We start from the raw sequence: 17,391 nt of genomic DNA on the forward strand, positions 1-17,391 counted from the left end.
TATTTTTAATATGATTTTTCTAAATAAATAATTTTTTTTTATTTAAATTTTTATTTTATTTCATCAGAAATGGCCCACAGAGAAATCATACTTCTTGGCCAAAGAACTGCTTATGACGGAGAGAACATACAAAAAGGACTTGGATATACTAAATCGGTCATTCCGCCAAGAACTCTCCGCACAAGATGTGGAGAACTTGCAACCACTATTCGATTTCCTCGACTCCATGGCACAGCATCACAACACATTTCTACGCGACATCGAACATCGCATGGTGCTTTGGGAGGGGCGTGGAACGCACGACACCCATCGCATTGGCGATGTGATGATGAAGAATATCGCCGTGTTGCCCGTCTACGATGAATACGTACAGTCACATATCGAGATCTTGCATTGCATGAACGAGATGTTCGAAACAGACGAACGATTCCAGCAGATCTACAAAGATTTCGAACAACAGAAATTATGCTATTTACCAATTGGTGAACTGCTGCTAAAACCACTGAATCGCATACTGCATTATCAACTCATCTTAGAACGTGAGTACATCGCGTGTTCATTTATGCTTTAAACAATAAAAATATATATATTTTTTAAATTTTGGTCACAGGCTTATGTGATTTTTACACCGAAGAGCACATCGACTACGCCGACTGTCAGGCGGTTTATCATATTCTGTTGCGAACCGCCAAGCAGATTCGTGAACAATTACCAGAGTCGGAAAATTTCGTGCAACTCTGCGAATTACAGCGTGACATAACTGGCTTCGACAAGTTGGTGCAGAACCAACGAAGACTGATACGACAAGGTTGTCTACTCAAACATTCGAAACGTGGACTACAGCAACGTATGTTCTTTTTATTTTCCGACATTCTACTTTATGGCACCAAATCGCCGATCGATCAGTCATTCCGCATTTTCGGACACGTTCCTGTGCGCTCGTTGCTCACGGAAAATGCCGAACACAATACATTCTCCATATTTGGTGGGCAATGTGCAATAACAGTGAGTGCTGGCACCACTGCCGAGAAGACACTCTGGCTGGCAGAGCTTTCCAAAGCGGCAGCAGATATCAAGTCTAAGCCACCAACACAATTAACCTTAACGTCGCTGAAGAATTGCAGTGAGTACACAGTAGACTGGTAATAGTATTGAAAACATTTAAGAAGTAACACATTTGAAAAAATAAATTTGCTAATTTGTATTAAGAATTTAATTAAAAAGGACTGCACTAAAATATTGGTGAGAGTTTTAATGAGCTGCTTTGTTTGTTGTAGTTGTACAATATTAACTGAAGCCTTTATAATTATGTGTTACTTCTTAAATTATTAGAAAACTAAAGCACTCCATTAAATATTTATTATTAATACGCCTTATCTTGTGGGCTGCCAAGAAAAGGAAGATGTAATTCCATGTAAGTCTTTTTAATTAAACTTATAATTTTTCCAAAAAATTGCAAAATACACTTAAAAGAGGGTTTGGAAGAATATGAAATAAATGAGATATTTTTGTGAGATTTTTCGCTGTTATATCAATGAATAATATATGACTAGAGCGTTATCAGAGATTTTTGTACTGTTGCACTTCCGCTTCGAATGAATTTTTCCATAAGACACCAAAAAATCGTTTACTATTCTTTATACCACTTCACTTTCAACAGGCTCGTCGGAGGAGGGTCTCGATCTGTGCGGTTTGACGAATGGCCTGACCGCTCAACAGCTACAGCTGCAGCAACAACAAAATTTACAAAACAAAACGCCACCCTCGCGCAGCAACACGGCTCTACACGTCTGCTGGCATCGTGGCGCAACCGTCGGCTTGGGAGATCATCTCATATCCGCCGAAAACCAACTGTCCGGCTATTTGTTACGTAAATTCAAAAACAGTTCCGGTTGGCAAAAGCTATGGGTGGTCTTCACCTCATTCTGCTTGTACTTTTATAAGAGTTATCAGGATGAATTCGCTTTAGCGAGTTTACCTCTATTGGGATATTCGGTGGGACCGCCAGGTCATCAAGATGCCGTGCAAAAGGAATTTGTTTTCAAATTGTCATTTAAGAATCATGTTTACTTTTTCCGCGCTGAAAGTATACACACCTACAATCGGTATGTTATCACCTAGAACTAGTAATATAATATTGAATAATTTATTGAGCAATCTTTAATGTTTACAGTTGGCTGGAAGTGCTGCGTAGCACTACGCAAACACAAGACTTCAAGAACATCAATACGAACCCAGCTCACTGAAGACGAGTACGAGAATGAGCAATAGTATTCAGCGTCAGTAATCCAGGAAATCTGAATCTGAGAATACAAAAATTTATAATATTCGAAAAAATGGTTGGTGTCACACACTCACCAGTGAAATATCAAGCAATAATGGAAACCAATTGCTACAACCACGCTTTAAAAAAGTGCCTTTAAGTATTTCCTCTGTTTTTACGCGTAAATACACAAACGTGCATATAAATAAATGTTATCATTTTACAAACTGTACGACATTTAACAATGTTTGGAATATCCTTAAAATTCAAATATTTCTCTTTATTATATATACTACGAGTATGTATTTACATATATACTATTATATATGTACACATTTCACCTTTACTATTTTAGCTTTGATGTAGGTCCAAATATCGTAAGGTCAAGCCTTTATAGGAATATATAGTGAGTATATTTAAATTTTTGCATTTATAAAAAAATTGTAAATATAAAGAAGATATGTATTTGCTTGTCAATTTCCATTCTTTTATATTGACAAGCAAAAGTGTTTGAATTTTTTGATCGTATGCTAGTATTATTTTATGTACTAAAATTTTAACAATACTTCAATTTGAACCTAAGTCTTCGAAGACAAAAAAAAAAAAACAAATTTACCATTGCTTAGTTTAAATCACGATACTTTCGATTTTGATACTTTAAAACTAAGCAGTCTACATAATGTGTACATTACTTGCAACAATGTAACCCTTTAAATATTAACTAATAAATCAATCTAGATCATGTACCAAATAAACGAAAAATATTGCGTTTTCTTACTAAAGCCGTAAATTTACTAACTGTTGTTCTTTATTCAAGTATAGTCTTGCATATAACAATATAGGTTTTGATCAACATTGCCGTTACATTAGTTAGAGTAACAGAAATGCCCCTCTTACGGAGATATAGTATCTCACATATTAACCAATACATATATGTAGATTAAAGCCCACCGTATTTTTGAAAAACCTATAATTAGGTATATGGGAGCTAGGAGAAGATACTTTTGAAAAACCTACAATGAGGTATATGGAGATGTCATGACCCGGGACCAGGGACCATAAATCTTCCGCAAAACCTTTCTCTCGAAAACTCCTAGTGCCGTCTCATCGGATGTTGACATCGTCCACGCTTCTGCACCGTAAAGTAGGACGGGAATGATGAGGGACTTGTAGAGTTTGGTTTTTGTTCGTCGAGAGAGGACTTTACTTTTCAATTGCCTACTTAGTCCATAGTAGCACCTGTTGGCAAGAGTGATTCTGCGTTGGATTTCCAGGCTGACATTGTTATTGCTGTTAATGCTGGTTCCCAGGTAGACGAAATTATCTACAACTTCAAAGTTATGACTGTCAACAGTGACGTGGGAGCCAAGACGCGAATGCGCTGACTGTTTGTTTAATGACAGGAGATATTTCGTCTTGTCCTCGTTCACCATCAGACCCTTACGCTTCCCTCCCTTTCCAGTCTGGAAAAAGCAGAACTAACGGCGCGGGTGTTGTTTCCAATGATATCGATATCATCGGCGTACGCCAGTAGCTGTACACTCTTGTAGAAGATTGTACCTTCTCGGTTTAGCTCTGCAGCTCTTATAATTTCTTCCAGCATCAAGTTAAAGTAGTCGCACGATAGTGAGTCACCTTGTCTGAAACCTCGTCTGGTATCGAACGGCTCGGAGAGGTCCTTTCCGATCCTGACGGAGCTTTTGGTGTTGCTCAACGTCAGCTTACACAGCCGTATTAGTTTTGCGGGGATACCAAATTCAGACATCGCGGCATAAAGGCAGCTCCTTTTCGTGCTGTCGAAAGTAGCTTTAAAATCGACAAAAAGGTGATGTGTGTCGATCCTATTTTCACGGGTCTTTTCTAAGATTTGGCGCATGGTGAATATCTGGTCGGTTGTTGATTTTCCAGGTCTAAAGACACACTGATAAGGTCCAATCAGTTTGTTGACGGTGGGCTTTAGTCTTTCACACAATACGCTCGACAGAACCTTATACGCGATGTTGAGGAGGCTTATCCCACGGTAATTGGCGCAAATTGTGGGATCTCCCTTTTTGTGTATTGGGCAGAGTACACTGAGATTCCAACCGTCAGGCATGCTTTCTTCCGACTATATTCTGCAAAGAAGCTGATGCAAGCACCTTATCAGCTCTTCGCCACCGTATTTGAATAGCTCGGCCGGTAATCCATCGACCCCCGCCGCCTTATTGTTCTTTTGCGATTCGCGTTCCGGTAAATCCTTCCAACGCGTTTTGATCTTCCTTGCCATGAACCTGTCCAGATCATCGTATCGACAGTGCATGTGTTTACCAATGTCGGCTAAGTTTTCGGATGACAGTTTTATGTCCCTCTTGGCAATCTCGTTACCCTCTTTGGTAATCCGGCAGTTTACTAGGCCTCCTTAAGCCTAACTCCGGGCTTTGATTGCGCTTTCGAAATTTCTTTTAGCAAAGGGAAAATAAATTTACATATTATTGGTTCTTAGATGGTTCGCAATCCTTGCGAACCGAAAGTTTCAATTACACTTCAAATACACTTTTTGAAAACTGAAATAAGAGACCACTTATATTATCATATCGTAATTCTTATAATGTATTTTTATAATAGTTTTATTTATGTTAAATATATGTATGTATATGCTTTTGTTTATTTGTAATTGCTTAAACATAGTAAAATGATTTCAGCTCTTTTATTAAATCATGTATTGCATGCTTAAATATATGACAATTTAAGAAAGACACGCACAAAACAAATATTAAAATGAAAAACTTATTGGTAGCAGGAGTGAATTTAATAGAACAAATTCAAAAATTTATTACGAATATCGGTTCAATTTTGCTACTAAATCAATTTTCTTCATCAAAATAATTACAATGAACGCGACGAGAATTACATTTTTTTTTTAATTTTCTTCTTAACAATATTGACACTGATGGTTTATGTTAGTAATATTATTTTGGTACACGTGTCTCGCGAGATAATCAATGTTTTATTTCTAAAACGAGAGCAGTAAATTGCAAAGCTTCTGAGCACCCATTAGTTGTAACAACAGAGGAAATGAGCAGGGTTTACAGGTTGCTGACGTCAGCAAACAGCACGCGTATAGTAAGTTGGAAAGTGCAAATTTAAAATGGAAAGCGGTTAGGTAACATACATTTCCGTCTAAACCTTATTTTATTGGCTTAAACTATTTTCGTCGAAATTTAACAATGTCGCTCACTTGGAACGCTGTTGTTTCTACACTCTAAATTTCCACTCAAAATTATACTGAAGTTGAATTTCATTAAGGTACATACACATATTAATGTAATTGATTTTTATTTGTTAATATATTGTTTTCTTCTACAAATTCTATTTATTTCTGAAGATGTGAAGCACGACGAAACAACATTTCGCTTTTCAACACTAATCGTATGTTTTTCCTTCAACCGCAATATCGATTTAACATTGAATCGTTAACGACAAATTCTTCATGTCAATCGGTCATTAAAGGGTTGCACATAGCAATTACATTGCTACTTTTACGAATATCTTAATGAGTTCTTCATTTCGAGCTTGCCACTTTTATTCATAGTTTGTATTTTTGTATTTTTGCTGCCATGAGTGCAATTACATCTTTATTTGATGAGTTTCTTTTAATTGCAATTTAGCAACGCAACTTACACGACTGAAAAAGATGTGCGAATGTGTATGATTTTTGTTTTTATGTATTGTATATTATGTATTATATATATGTATTTTAAATTTTAATATTTTAATTTTTTTTTCTTCGAATTTTATTTCAATAAAACATTGTAGATGCTGCAGTTGCAGTTCCTCTTCCTACTGCACTAGCAGCTGCAGTTGATTTGCGTGTTGGAGCTGCTGTGGCGGATGGCTAGTCGATGAAACTTTGCTCAACACAAGCTTTCACTCGCTTCTCATACTCGCGACGATTCTCTTTATAGAGCTGAGCAGCTGTGGAATTAGCTGGTGAATTGGGATTCGGGTCACTCAATAGAGACTAAAAATAGATAATCCAATATTGTTTATTAAATTAACTTATAATATTCATCATTTATTTAAACATACTTGTATAGATGTAAGAATTGCTGAGACATCATATGTGGGACTCCATCGGTTTTGCAAGATGTCCAAACAAATTCCACCATCTGCATACACATTCGGATGAAATACTTTCGATACGAATCTAACCGTTGGCGGTTTATTTGGATACTCTTCCGTAAATTCTATTGTTAATTTAAAGGTACCGTCTTCGAATGGGGTGTCGTGAGGACCAAAAATCACAGCATTCCAAATCATAATATTGTTATCTGTTGGCGCTCCAGAAACTCCAGTTGGTGGATCTTCTTGAAGTCTGCAATAAAAATAGTGTTTTCAGAATTTTTAACTAATAAAATATTTCACTTTCAGAAAAGCGTTAATAACCTATTACACGTGTTATTGCGAATTAAGCTAGGTACCACTTCTTTTTTTTTTTTTGAAACACCGTCACTTGAATTTCCCATTTTGTGGTGTTCATGACAATAATATATTATTTATTTCCTTAAACATATGAAGAATAATTTAGTTATGTTTTATTGAAATTCTACACAATTGCTGATTTCAATATTTGTCGACATATATATTCGAAAAATATTAAAAATATTTGTACATTTTCGTTTTTGGTCAGAGCACTGTATATTCTATGTCCATACTAGAGCTCTCGGTATTCGTCTAATCGACTAACCGAATTAACCGAATAGGGTATTATTCAAATAATAATAATATTCGGTTTGCACTATTCGGATAGTCGTCAGTCATAGACTATTCGATAACCGTTCATTTTTTACTATTCGGTTAACCGTTCGTTATCGACTATTCGAATAGTGCAAGTTCATTAATTTTCTTATTTTTATTGAAAAAAGTGAAACATAAAAACTAACATAAAACTTGCCTTAAAATACAAAAAATAACAATTATTTCACGGGAACCATTAAGTATTGCAAAATAGTTTTTAACCATTTCAACTGGGCGAATGTATTAAATCAGGATTTTTCATAAAACGTCTATTTTGATATAAGAAAGTTAAAAGGTTAACATTTATTGGTTGCAAGCAGCTTCTACGTGGTGTCACAATGTTTCCAGCAATGGAGAACGTCCTCTCTGATTCTGATAAAGCGGATGGAATACCGAAACTTTAAAAAATTAAAGGCTGTTTGGATTTCAAACAATTTTCATTTATTCGAATAGTGACAGTGTAACTATTCGAATTACCCCCAGTAGAACGACTATTCGAATAGTCGTAACATTGCGACTAATTGAATAGTGCTAACCGGTTAATTTTCGTACGAACGGTTACAAACCGAATTTCATTCGAATAATCGGTTTTCAGGTTAACCAAACATTTTATACTCTCGCAATTTATTGTAGAAATTTTATTAAGATAACATACAAATTAACCCATTAATGGTCATATATAGTATATGTGGGCTGAGATAATTCCGGAACCGATTTCATTCATTTTCATCAGCAAGGTACACTATATCTAAGACGATACGCTCACTTAATTTTGCTAAGATAGCTCACATATTAACCAATACATATATGCGGAATAAAGCTCACCGTATTTTTGAAAAACCTATAATTAGGTATATGGGAGCTAGGAGAAGATACTTTTGAAAAACCTACAATGAGGTATATGGAGATGTCATGACCCGATTTTAATAATCTTTGGAAAAGAGACACACTATTAGAAGAAAACAATTTCCTCTGAATTAAATTGAGATATCTGAGAGATTTACCCATATTTTCGGTTAAAATTTATCCTTAGGCGCTGAGTTCAACATGTTCGATATCTGGGGCATTGAAAAGTTATGATCCGTTTTCGACAATTTTTTCGCAAGTGAAGCCAGAGATGATATGCACTATTTGTGTAAAGTTTTATTCCGCTATCTTTATTGGTTTCTTATGTTTGCATTATAAAGTGAAGGAATAAGATGGAATTAAAAATTGAGTTATAAGGAAAGTAGTCGTGGTTGTAAACCGATTTCCCCATTTTTTGTCCGTGTTATCAGGGTGTCAAGAAAATATTATATAGCGAATTTCATTCGAATCGGTCGAGTAGTTCCTGAGATATGGTTTTTGACTCATAAGTGGGCGACGCCACGCCCATTTTCCATTTTGTAAAAAAAATCTGAGTACAGCTCCCTTCTGCTATTTCTTCTGCAAAATTTAGTGTTTCTGACGTTTTTCGTTAGTTAGTTAACCCACTTTTAGTAATTTTCAACCTAACCTTTGTATGGGAGGTGGGCGTGGTTATTATCCGATTTCAACTATTTTCATGGTGTGTGGTGGGGTACATAAGAGAACCGACTGCAGAAAGTTTGGTTTATATAGCTTTATTGGTTTGCGAGTTAAATACAAATAACCGATTTGTGAGCGGGGCCACGCCCACTTCCCCAAAAAAATTACTTCCAAATATGCCCCTCCTAGTGTGATCCTTTATTCCAAATTTTACTTTTATAACTTCATTTATGGCTTAGTTATGACCCTTTATGTGTTTTTGGTTTTCGCCATTTTGTGGGCGTGGCAATGGTCCGATTCTGCCCATTTTCGAACTTGATCTTCTTATGGTGCCAAGGAATATTTGTGCCAAGTTTCGTCAAGATATCTTAATTTTTACTCAAGTTACAGCTTGCACAGACGGACAGACGGACGCACGGACAGACATTCGGATTTCAAATCTACTCGTCACCCTGATCACTTTGGTATATATGACTCTATATCTAATTCGTTTAGTTTTGGGTGTTACAAACAACCGTTATGTGAACAAAACTATAATACTCTCGTTAGCAACATTTGTTGCGAGAGTATAAAAATGTATACTAGGTATTTGAACGTTTTTTATTAAAAATAATTTCCAGTTGCAAGAAGTAAACATAGTTCTTGAATATATTTCAACCGTTGTATGTATGCATTATATATGGTTCTCTTCTTAGTTCTTTACCCTCACTAATATGTAAATAAACTTTTATATATCTATGTATATGTTCATGTGATTTACACAACCGTATGAAATCTCGTAAGACCGTTTTCACACGGGCAATTTTTGTCGCGGCAATTCTTAGTTTTATAGGAGAGGGGGCGACCAAGGGAAGCGAGAGAGAGAGAAATTCTCCTCTCTTCGTCGCCCCCTCTCCTATAAAACTAAGAATTGCCGCGACAAAAATTGCCCGTGTGAAAACGGTCTAAATAAAATTTAGTAGAGGTAGAGGCTAAATATATATGGACAAAAATTGGGCCCTTTCCGCTTAAACATTATTAATTTTTATGATTCATTATTATTTTAATGATTATATGTGTGTAATATTAAATTTAAAATCTTTTGATATAACCTGGTTTATACAAAATATATCAAAATTTTGTCAGTCTAACTGTCAGACGTTATTTGATGAATATTAAAAAAAGAACATATTAGTATGATAACTGAGGCAATTTGTAAACTTAACACATCCGTATAATTATAGTTGCTTCATTTAATTTTAATCACTCTTTAACTTTACGAAATTATGCTATCTGGGTTTTCGATTTACTAATATATATAATATATATGCTGCGTATAAGCAATATGACATAAAGCATATAATATAGCCGAAAATAAACCTACACACTAATATATATAAGATGAATAATATCACAGCAAGAAATATTTATACATAGGCATATTATTGTAATTTAGTTGTCCTGATATCTAACAATGTTACTATTTTTTTCGACCGTAGATTATTGTATAATTTTAGAGTATAAAGTATATACATGTTTATGCACGACATAGATTACAAAAATTTTGAAATCATATCATTTTCTATGCATAATTTTTTTACAAAATTTATCGAAAATGATTAAAGCGATTTTGAACAATGTATTTGTACAATTAGCTTTTGTAGATGTTTTTCTCAAAACAAATGACAAGTGTACTGTGTGTATTAGTATTATTAAAATAAATAGTATAAGTTGTTGACCAAATTAATTCTATATGAAAACTTTTTAGCAAAACTAAACTATGTATTCCGTGATATGAAGCTGATAGGTACGTTTTAACAATACTTCAAGAAGTACAAAACTTAAATTTGATTTTGTCTGTTGTAAAATGCAGTGTTTATTGTGTGGAACTTCAAGGACGATTTGGCAATACAGTTTTGTGTATCTAAAGAGTTGCCTACATACATTTTTAACATTCCTTTGGAGTTTGCTGTTTTGTTAGCAGTGAGTAATAAACACAAAAGCGTTGTATACATATATTTGCATGCTGAATTTGGCCAATATACGTTTATGAATAACAAAATAATGATCATACCCTTAACTGATGAGTCAAAGCAGATGTCTATCGTTTCTGTACCCTCAAAGTGGAGCCGTACAGACACTGAACTAGGAACGAAAGTCAAGAGGAAGCAGCAAAAAATATCATGTAATCAATAAACTACTTAAATCTACTATTATTGTTAAAAGAACAATAACTTTTTGCCTAAATACGTTGTAGTTGACAAATTGGCACCCATACATCTACCGTTGATTTTATGTTAATGCATTATGATTTCATAATAAAAATATTTTATGTAAATTTGTATATATGTACATATATATGTTTTTTATGATAGATTAAAATCCAATAACAACTACCATATCATTGCATGAGGCTCGGACGAATTTTCGGGAACATATAGAAGTTCTCTAAAATACAAGTCAGAAAAACTAAATAAATTTACAATGCCAATGCCAGCATTTTGTGGCCAAGTGAAACGCAAAACGAAGAACTACATACATAGGTATATATCGTTATATATTCGTGAGCAAACAAAATTAAAAAAAAAGTGCAATACTAAAAACCATGTGAACAAAATATCACACGTAATTTTTCATGTCCACCTCTTTTACTAAATTTCTTCTGCGTTTTTTCATAAATCATTTCCATAGGCGATTCTCTATGATAAATTGGGCTGAACAACAATTATCACTCATCGGGTTAGCGAAGATTTCTGTTCTTACCTTTTAAAATCTCTCATAAGACGTCTGCGTGCGGGTGTTGACATTTTCCTTTTATTATTATAGCGCTTTTACGCTTTTCAACAATGAAATTAACAATTTTTACAAATTTTAACTCGACAGCGAAATTTTTTCCTTATTACACGAACACAACTAGAAATCGTTTCGTTTTACTTCTTTCTGCAATTCTTCTTTGCTGCGTTTTTATTTGTGTGTGTTACCCCCGTTTTCTATTGCTTCTTCTTCACTTATATCTATATACGTATTTCTTATTGTCTTCACACTCTTCGTTATTCGCCTTTAGGCCAATATTCAAGTTATATTCCAATTGTTTTTAATGATGTTTTTCCTAGCGCGTACAATTTTTTACTAAAAGTCAACGAAATATATTGACAAATTGAACGCAATCATCAACACACCAGGAAACCGATAACACTTCACAAAACGATGGTAATACAAGACGAAGAAAAAAACTATTCAAAAGAGACAAGCAAATATATGACATTTGACAAGAAAAGGCCAACTGGTGAAGCACTTGTGAAGTCATCAGCTGACAGCACCCTATATCTCATTTGTATGACAAAGACAGTGCGCTGGAGTAAAATTGAATTATTAACCTTTTATCTCACTTGACGAAATTTGGAACTTCATTTAATTATCCAACAAACTGTTATCTCTTTCATTCAAATACTATGATGCCCGATTGTGCAAAACCCGCCATCAATTATTTCAACTTTCACATATATAAATTTAAAGATGTTTTTATTAAGCAATTTCTTGTTATATCTGTTATAAGCACATAACAAGAAAAAATTGTGTGTATTTTCCACTAATTGAAACTACAAAAATATCGAATGCTTCTTGAATTACACGTAAAAATAAAAATTTTTGGGTTCGTTACAAAATAAATTGACGGTCGACTTAAACGACCTTTTATGTGGCAATGCCAGAGTGGATTTTACATCTTGAGTGTAACCAGATCTCAAGAAATTTAAAGTGGTTAAAAATTCATAATCGAAATTAATATTTTTCGACTTATACACGATGCATTAAGACTAACTAACGTCGTCTTAAGAGACTAATTACATACAGGTCTCCCACTGTTGCGAATTAGTTTAAATCATGATTTATTATATGATGTGCAGTGATGAAATCTTAGTCCATGTAGAATCACATTTTCCAAAAGACTTCACATATAAAGTTGTGTTTCCAACTACAAACATATACACATATCTGTCAATATAAATATTTTGCATTACAAGTAAATTAAATGAAGTTTATTCAAATATTTTTAAGGCATATCAATTCGTTGCTTCTTATGGAAAGCTAATCCATATTATCTATTAAATCTTATATTACAGATCTTCGTAAAAAATGTATAAAAATTGTGCTGTAAAATGTAAACCTTTTCGTTTAGTTGTAATTTACGAATTTATAACAGTGGAATACATTAGATATTTAGTATGTTGGATTTAAAAAGACGTTTGTTGTACATAATACTTATAAAATGGACGGAATGTAGTCTTCTTATTTGTCATAGCAATGTTTCCATTTACATGGAGGTTTGATATGTTTTGCACTCGATATGTAAATGTCTCTAAAATCTTAACGACTAAACGTTAATTCGAATACAGTGAATATGTATTTCATCTGCAAGTGGATATTCAATCATCTCAAAATGGTTCCAAGAGCACTATATTAGGATTTTGCATCACCAAAAATATTTGGTACTGTGAGAACACGCACAACCAGCAATAAATCTGTAATTATATTACAATTAGGAAAATTGCACGGTTGATATCATTAAGAATAATTACATTGTAAGCCACCCAGCAAAAATTTAGAAGAGCGGACAAAGTTTGCTCGAGCTGTAATATAAAAATAATTATATAATATAATTATAATTGTATAACCCATCAAAAACTTACGTAAATATAATAGCCACCAATAAGCCAAAGACTCCAACAAAACTGGAACAATATGCCTAAGCCTGCTAAAACAAGCCAGGGTAGAAGCCAGCCTCGTGTGCTATGGTATTTATTAATATCGGAAAATATATTAAACAAATCATTATCAGCAATAAAATAAGTGATTTTACCTTATTCTTATTCCATAATATATAAAATACGATGCAATTATGAGAAGCAAAAAGTATAATATGAATATCCCGCCATAGATTGGCATAGATGACCTAATATCCGTTTCAAAAAGTGGTGAATATAGTTGAGCTGATTCTCCGCCGGTTAACATATAACATATCTAGAATTTGACAATTTATTATATTACAATATTTTTATACTAATATGAACGTAATACTATATACCAATGTTATAAAAACCACTGATACAGCTGCAGTGTATACCGCCACGGCATAACTTCCGGTTTTCACAGAATTTGACCAAATTATTGGCGACCAACAAGACTCCAAAACAACCATTTCGCTGTTAAATAATTGAAATTCTTCATAAATATAATTTTCAAATTCAATGGCTCGTACAAAAGTGCAAATCAATTTAAGCCAAACTTTATATTGAATCAACTTAGGTGTGGCTTAAGTCACGCCCTTATATTGACACGCTGTCTTTGAATGACCACTAACTCCAATAATTTCCAAGCATATTTTTTAATACTTGCATTCCTCACCTTTATTTATATGTTTGTGTTTGCAGTTTTATAATAATAATTTAATTCCAATTATTTGTTTAATAATTGTTCACGAAAAGTAAACAATAAATAAAATCGAACTACTTTCAGCACAGGAACAAATTGGAATGAAACATGTAATGGAATTGACAAGAATATGAATTGATATATTCGGCTTTGCCATATTAACTCGATTTAAACACGATTTAAAAATAATATTTTTATTATTTATATGTTAATATATATTTCTTAACATATTAATAATTCCAACTAATTAAATGTGTACTTAATTTGCTCAAACCCTTTAAAATTTTAAATTATTATTATTATTAAATTATTTGGGTTAGGTGTTCTTCTATTTAATAAAAACATAGCTTAATTAGAAAAAAACGGGTTAAGCGATCAACAGTAGCTATTTAAACTATTCGAACTTCAAATGTATGTATATCCAGAAGCATTCAACCTTTTGATAGATTATAATGATCACAAAGTAAATATGGAATAATAGCGAAGCTGGATAGGGCGCCCGTGCAAGCTATGTATGTTGGAAAATTTTAAAATAGCGATATGTAACTAAAGAAAACGTCAGAAACGTACATTTTTACAGTAATGATGATACAGTGGGGACCTCTCTTCCTTTTAGGTGACATTTCTCACTTCAGGATCTACTCTACCAAATCTTGCGCATAATATTATCTTGAAATTTTTCGATCACAGTTTGAAAATGGTAGCAATCGGATCACAAGCACGCCTACTTCCAATATCAATATAGGAATAAAACTATACATAAATAGATCCTTTACAATGAACATACCCTTTTAAGTTACCCGATACCGAATATAAGAACTTCCCTCATATATCCAATATACATATATCAGTTTGTCTAACTAAACGAGTTAGATATAAAGTTAAATATGTATATAAAAATAACGTGTTCAAGTCCATATGTCTGTTTGTCAGTACGTCCGTCTGTCCTTGCAAGCGATAACTTGAGTAAAAATTATGATTAATTTTCAAGTTACCAGACCACTGTAGTGTTTTTCAAGTAAAGGTGTCTGCAATTAAAGTAGCATTTGATGAACCGCTTCGGAGTGTAGCCTCCATCAGGGGGGCAAGTATCCACTCCGATAGTAGAGCGGCAAATATGACCCTGAGTCTGGTGAATGTTTCTCGTCTGCGTGCCGAGTCACAGAGGAATCGCTGTGAACTGCTGAACGGATGAGCCCGCAAGAAGGGGGCCCGTCCTCCTATTTCACCATGCTGGGAACAAGTCCCCCGTCTTGGGTGTCCTCTTATACTCTAGCTCTAGATCAATGGACCTCTCACGAGCTTGGTAAACGCTGGTTAACAACTAAAACTTGCTCGGTTGCGATATTCTTTTGGCCCAAAGTGAAACGCAAGAGGTCGGTAAAACTAGGTAGTACCTTGATTGTCTAAACATTCATTAGGTAAACAAATGGGCGTGTATACGTTAATTTACTCCTACCGGCGTTCGTTTATATCAAATATTCACATGGCCTACCGTAACACAACTACAACACCGGTAGTTGACATTAATATCACAGACAATATCAATAGTGGTAGCTGGGATGGGTGAGTAGTAGTCGAGTAGACCGGACTTAAGTTATATATTTAGTTTGCATTAATTTGAATTTCGGCGAGGACCATGATGTCGGCTGCCGCAATAATAGCTCAGTCCATACCAGTTTGTGATACGAGTGCTGGTTGCATACTTAAATTACCCGAAACTAACAACTACATGTGTTCCATACATGTGTGTCCGTATCAAAATCCAAACAAACATGTCAATATTTGTATATATATACTTATATACATATGTATATATAAACATAATATATCAGTAGGTCTACCTTCGCCGCCAATAAATAATAACAATAACAATTATGTGATAGATGTTCCATGTGTGGTAGCCGCCGCTGCGCAACCGGCAGCAAAGCCAACAAAACGGTCCAACTGACATCGACAAACCCAAAAAGTAGCAACTTGGGCAGACAAAATTGCGGTTTTACGGTTTTTATTTTGGCCATCCGAAAGTTGTGTTGTTCTTGTTTTTGCCTCGTTTTTGGTTTCACTGTTGTATCTCTTGCAGTCTGCTTTTTGGGTAATAGATGACAGTGGTCATACTGGTCCTCTCGATTAACACGGTAGCATTGATCTGCTTAATGTAGCTATGTGTGTGTGTGTGTGTCAGAGCAGATCGGCGTTTTCAAATTCAATTCCACACTAACTACTAACGAAAGTAGAACAAGGTTTGACAGCCTATTGACTGTAAAAAACTGAGAGTATAAACGAATATTAATAAGAGGAGTGTTCGGTAACAAGATCCTAATGCGTTATCCTGCAGAAGCTCTTAAGCTTTGAGGACAGTACATTCTAGTTTTGAGGGGTTTGACGACTCAAATTTTTCAATTCTACAAAATCTCTACAATATTGTCAGAAAATTTCGATTTCAAACCGATCCGAGTAATAGTTCTTCAGATATATTTTCCCTAAAAAATGTCAGTAATTCTTTATTAAATGTGTATATAACATTTTCTTGACAACCTGATGACACGTATGAAAAATGGGCGAAACTTGTGGAAAAATTGTCGAAATCGGACCATATATTTACAATTCCCCGTATATCGAACATGAAGAACACAGTGCCTAAGGGTAATTTTTCACCGAAAATATCGGTAAATCTCTCAGATCGGGTCACAACTTCCCCTAGCTCCCATATACCTAATTATAGGTTTTTCAAAAATACGGTGGGCTTTAGTCCGCATATATCGAATAATATATATATCTCACTATGTTAGCAAAATTAAGTGAGCGTATCGTCTTTGATATAGTGTACCTTGGTGGTGAAGATAAGTGAAATCGGTTCAAGAATTACCTAAGCCCTCTTATATGTACTAAATATATTGATTTTCATTATTCTATTGGACTTTAGGCCGAATATGTGGAACAAATTGTATTTTATCTTAATAAAATTACATCAATAAATTGCGAGAGTATAAAATGTTCGGTTGCACCACAATTTAGCCCTTCCTTACTTTTTTTATTTCCGGAAGAAACCTATCCCCTTTAAGCCAAAGTTGGCGTATTCATTCTGAGAATACTTTAAAATTAATCCAGTTAATAGAATATAATTCAATATATTGCACCGTTAAATGAAAACCCAATCGCAGTTAATTGTAAAAAGTAGTATAAAATCCGCAAGACGAAAGATTCAGAAAAGGCGCCAAAAATGTAAACAAAATCTTATAAAATCTCAACAGCAAACTAACTAAGTTTAAAAACTCAGAGTAGAGGTCAGAAAATTACTTCGCCAAAATTACGCTCTCAAAACATTAGCTCTCTTCCAACTCTTACAGCTGATCAGCTGTGAGCTCAGAAGCGAGTGCAATCGATGCTGCGAGTAACAACACAGGCAAGAGAGTACGTATTTAAATTGAATGCAG

General features: G+C 34.2%; 3 protein-coding genes and 1 long non-coding RNA gene across 7 annotated transcripts in view; 2 read left to right on the top strand and 2 right to left on the bottom strand.

The window, feature by feature from the left end:
* Nucleotides 1–2,500, top strand: part of Farp2_2 (FERM, ARHGEF and pleckstrin domain-containing protein 2) — a 55,307-nt gene extending 52,807 nt beyond the window's left edge. For all 4 annotated transcript variants that reach the window (XM_011186583.3, XM_054225443.1, XM_054225444.1 and 1 more), the window contains exons 12-15: nt 68–539; nt 611–1,123; nt 1,661–2,105; nt 2,174–2,500. In XM_011186583.3, the coding sequence (XP_011184885.1) occupies nt 68–539; nt 611–1,123; nt 1,661–2,105; nt 2,174–2,246 (1,503 nt within the window). In that variant the 3' untranslated portion in view covers nt 2,247–2,500. The remainder of the gene's footprint in view (nt 1–67; nt 540–610; nt 1,124–1,660; nt 2,106–2,173) is intronic.
* Nucleotides 2,501–5,538: 3,038 nt separating this feature from the next.
* LOC105213627 (ubiquitin-conjugating enzyme E2-17 kDa) lies at nt 5,539–11,693 on the bottom strand. Its single transcript, XM_011186587.3, has 3 exons — nt 11,288–11,693; nt 6,332–6,617; nt 5,539–6,263 (listed from the first exon to the last, which is right to left on the bottom strand). The coding sequence occupies exons 1-3, from the start codon at nt 11,329–11,331 to the stop codon at nt 6,138–6,140; spliced, it is 456 nt and encodes a 151-aa protein (XP_011184889.1). The 5' UTR covers nt 11,332–11,693; the 3' UTR covers nt 5,539–6,137.
* Nucleotides 10,186–11,471, top strand: LOC128919880 (uncharacterized). The gene is made up of 2 exons (XR_008470015.1): nt 10,186–10,331; nt 10,398–11,471. It is a non-coding gene; the product is annotated as an uncharacterized LOC128919880 (long non-coding RNA).
* An 846-nt stretch (nt 11,694–12,539) lies between the features above and the next one.
* LOC105213628 (uncharacterized) lies at nt 12,540–14,069 on the bottom strand. The gene is made up of 6 exons (XM_011186588.3): nt 13,928–14,069; nt 13,608–13,725; nt 13,383–13,543; nt 13,213–13,312; nt 13,102–13,152; nt 12,540–13,044 (listed from the first exon to the last, which is right to left on the bottom strand). Exons 2-6 carry the CDS (start codon nt 13,719–13,721, stop codon nt 12,958–12,960), a joined length of 513 nt encoding a protein of 170 aa, XP_011184890.1. The 5' UTR covers nt 13,722–13,725; nt 13,928–14,069; the 3' UTR covers nt 12,540–12,957.
* Nucleotides 14,070–17,391: the final 3,322 nt, after the last annotated feature.

This window comes from Zeugodacus cucurbitae, chromosome 2 (assembly GCF_028554725.1).
Source record: "Zeugodacus cucurbitae isolate PBARC_wt_2022May chromosome 2, idZeuCucr1.2, whole genome shotgun sequence".
Classification (NCBI taxonomy): Eukaryota; Metazoa; Arthropoda; class Insecta; order Diptera; family Tephritidae; genus Zeugodacus; species Zeugodacus cucurbitae.

What these genes read in the sequence shown, in the direction of transcription:
- LOC105213627 (XM_011186587.3), bottom strand. Translation starts at nt 11,331, where the DNA reads ATGTCAACACCCGCACGCAGACGTCTTATGAGAGATTTTAAAAG. An exon ending in CTTATGAGAGATTTTAAAAG is followed by an intron (nt 6,618 to 11,287) that starts GTAAGAACAGAA and finishes TTTTTATTGCAG; the next exon opens with ACTTCAAGAAGATCCACCAA. An exon ending in CAATTCTTACATCTATACAA is followed by an intron (nt 6,264 to 6,331) that starts GTATGTTTAAAT and finishes ATCTATTTTTAG; the next exon opens with TCTCTATTGAGTGACCCGAA.
- LOC105213628 (XM_011186588.3), bottom strand. Translation starts at nt 13,721, where the DNA reads ATGGTTGTTTTGGAGTCTTGTTGGTCGCCAATAATTTGGTCAAATTCT. An exon ending in CAGTGGTTTTTATAACATTG is followed by an intron (nt 13,544 to 13,607) that starts GTATATAGTATT and finishes GTCAAATTCTAG; the next exon opens with ATATGTTATATGTTAACCGG. An exon ending in TTGGTGGCTATTATATTTAC is followed by an intron (nt 13,153 to 13,212) that starts GTAAGTTTTTGA and finishes TTTATATTACAG; the next exon opens with CTCGAGCAAACTTTGTCCGC.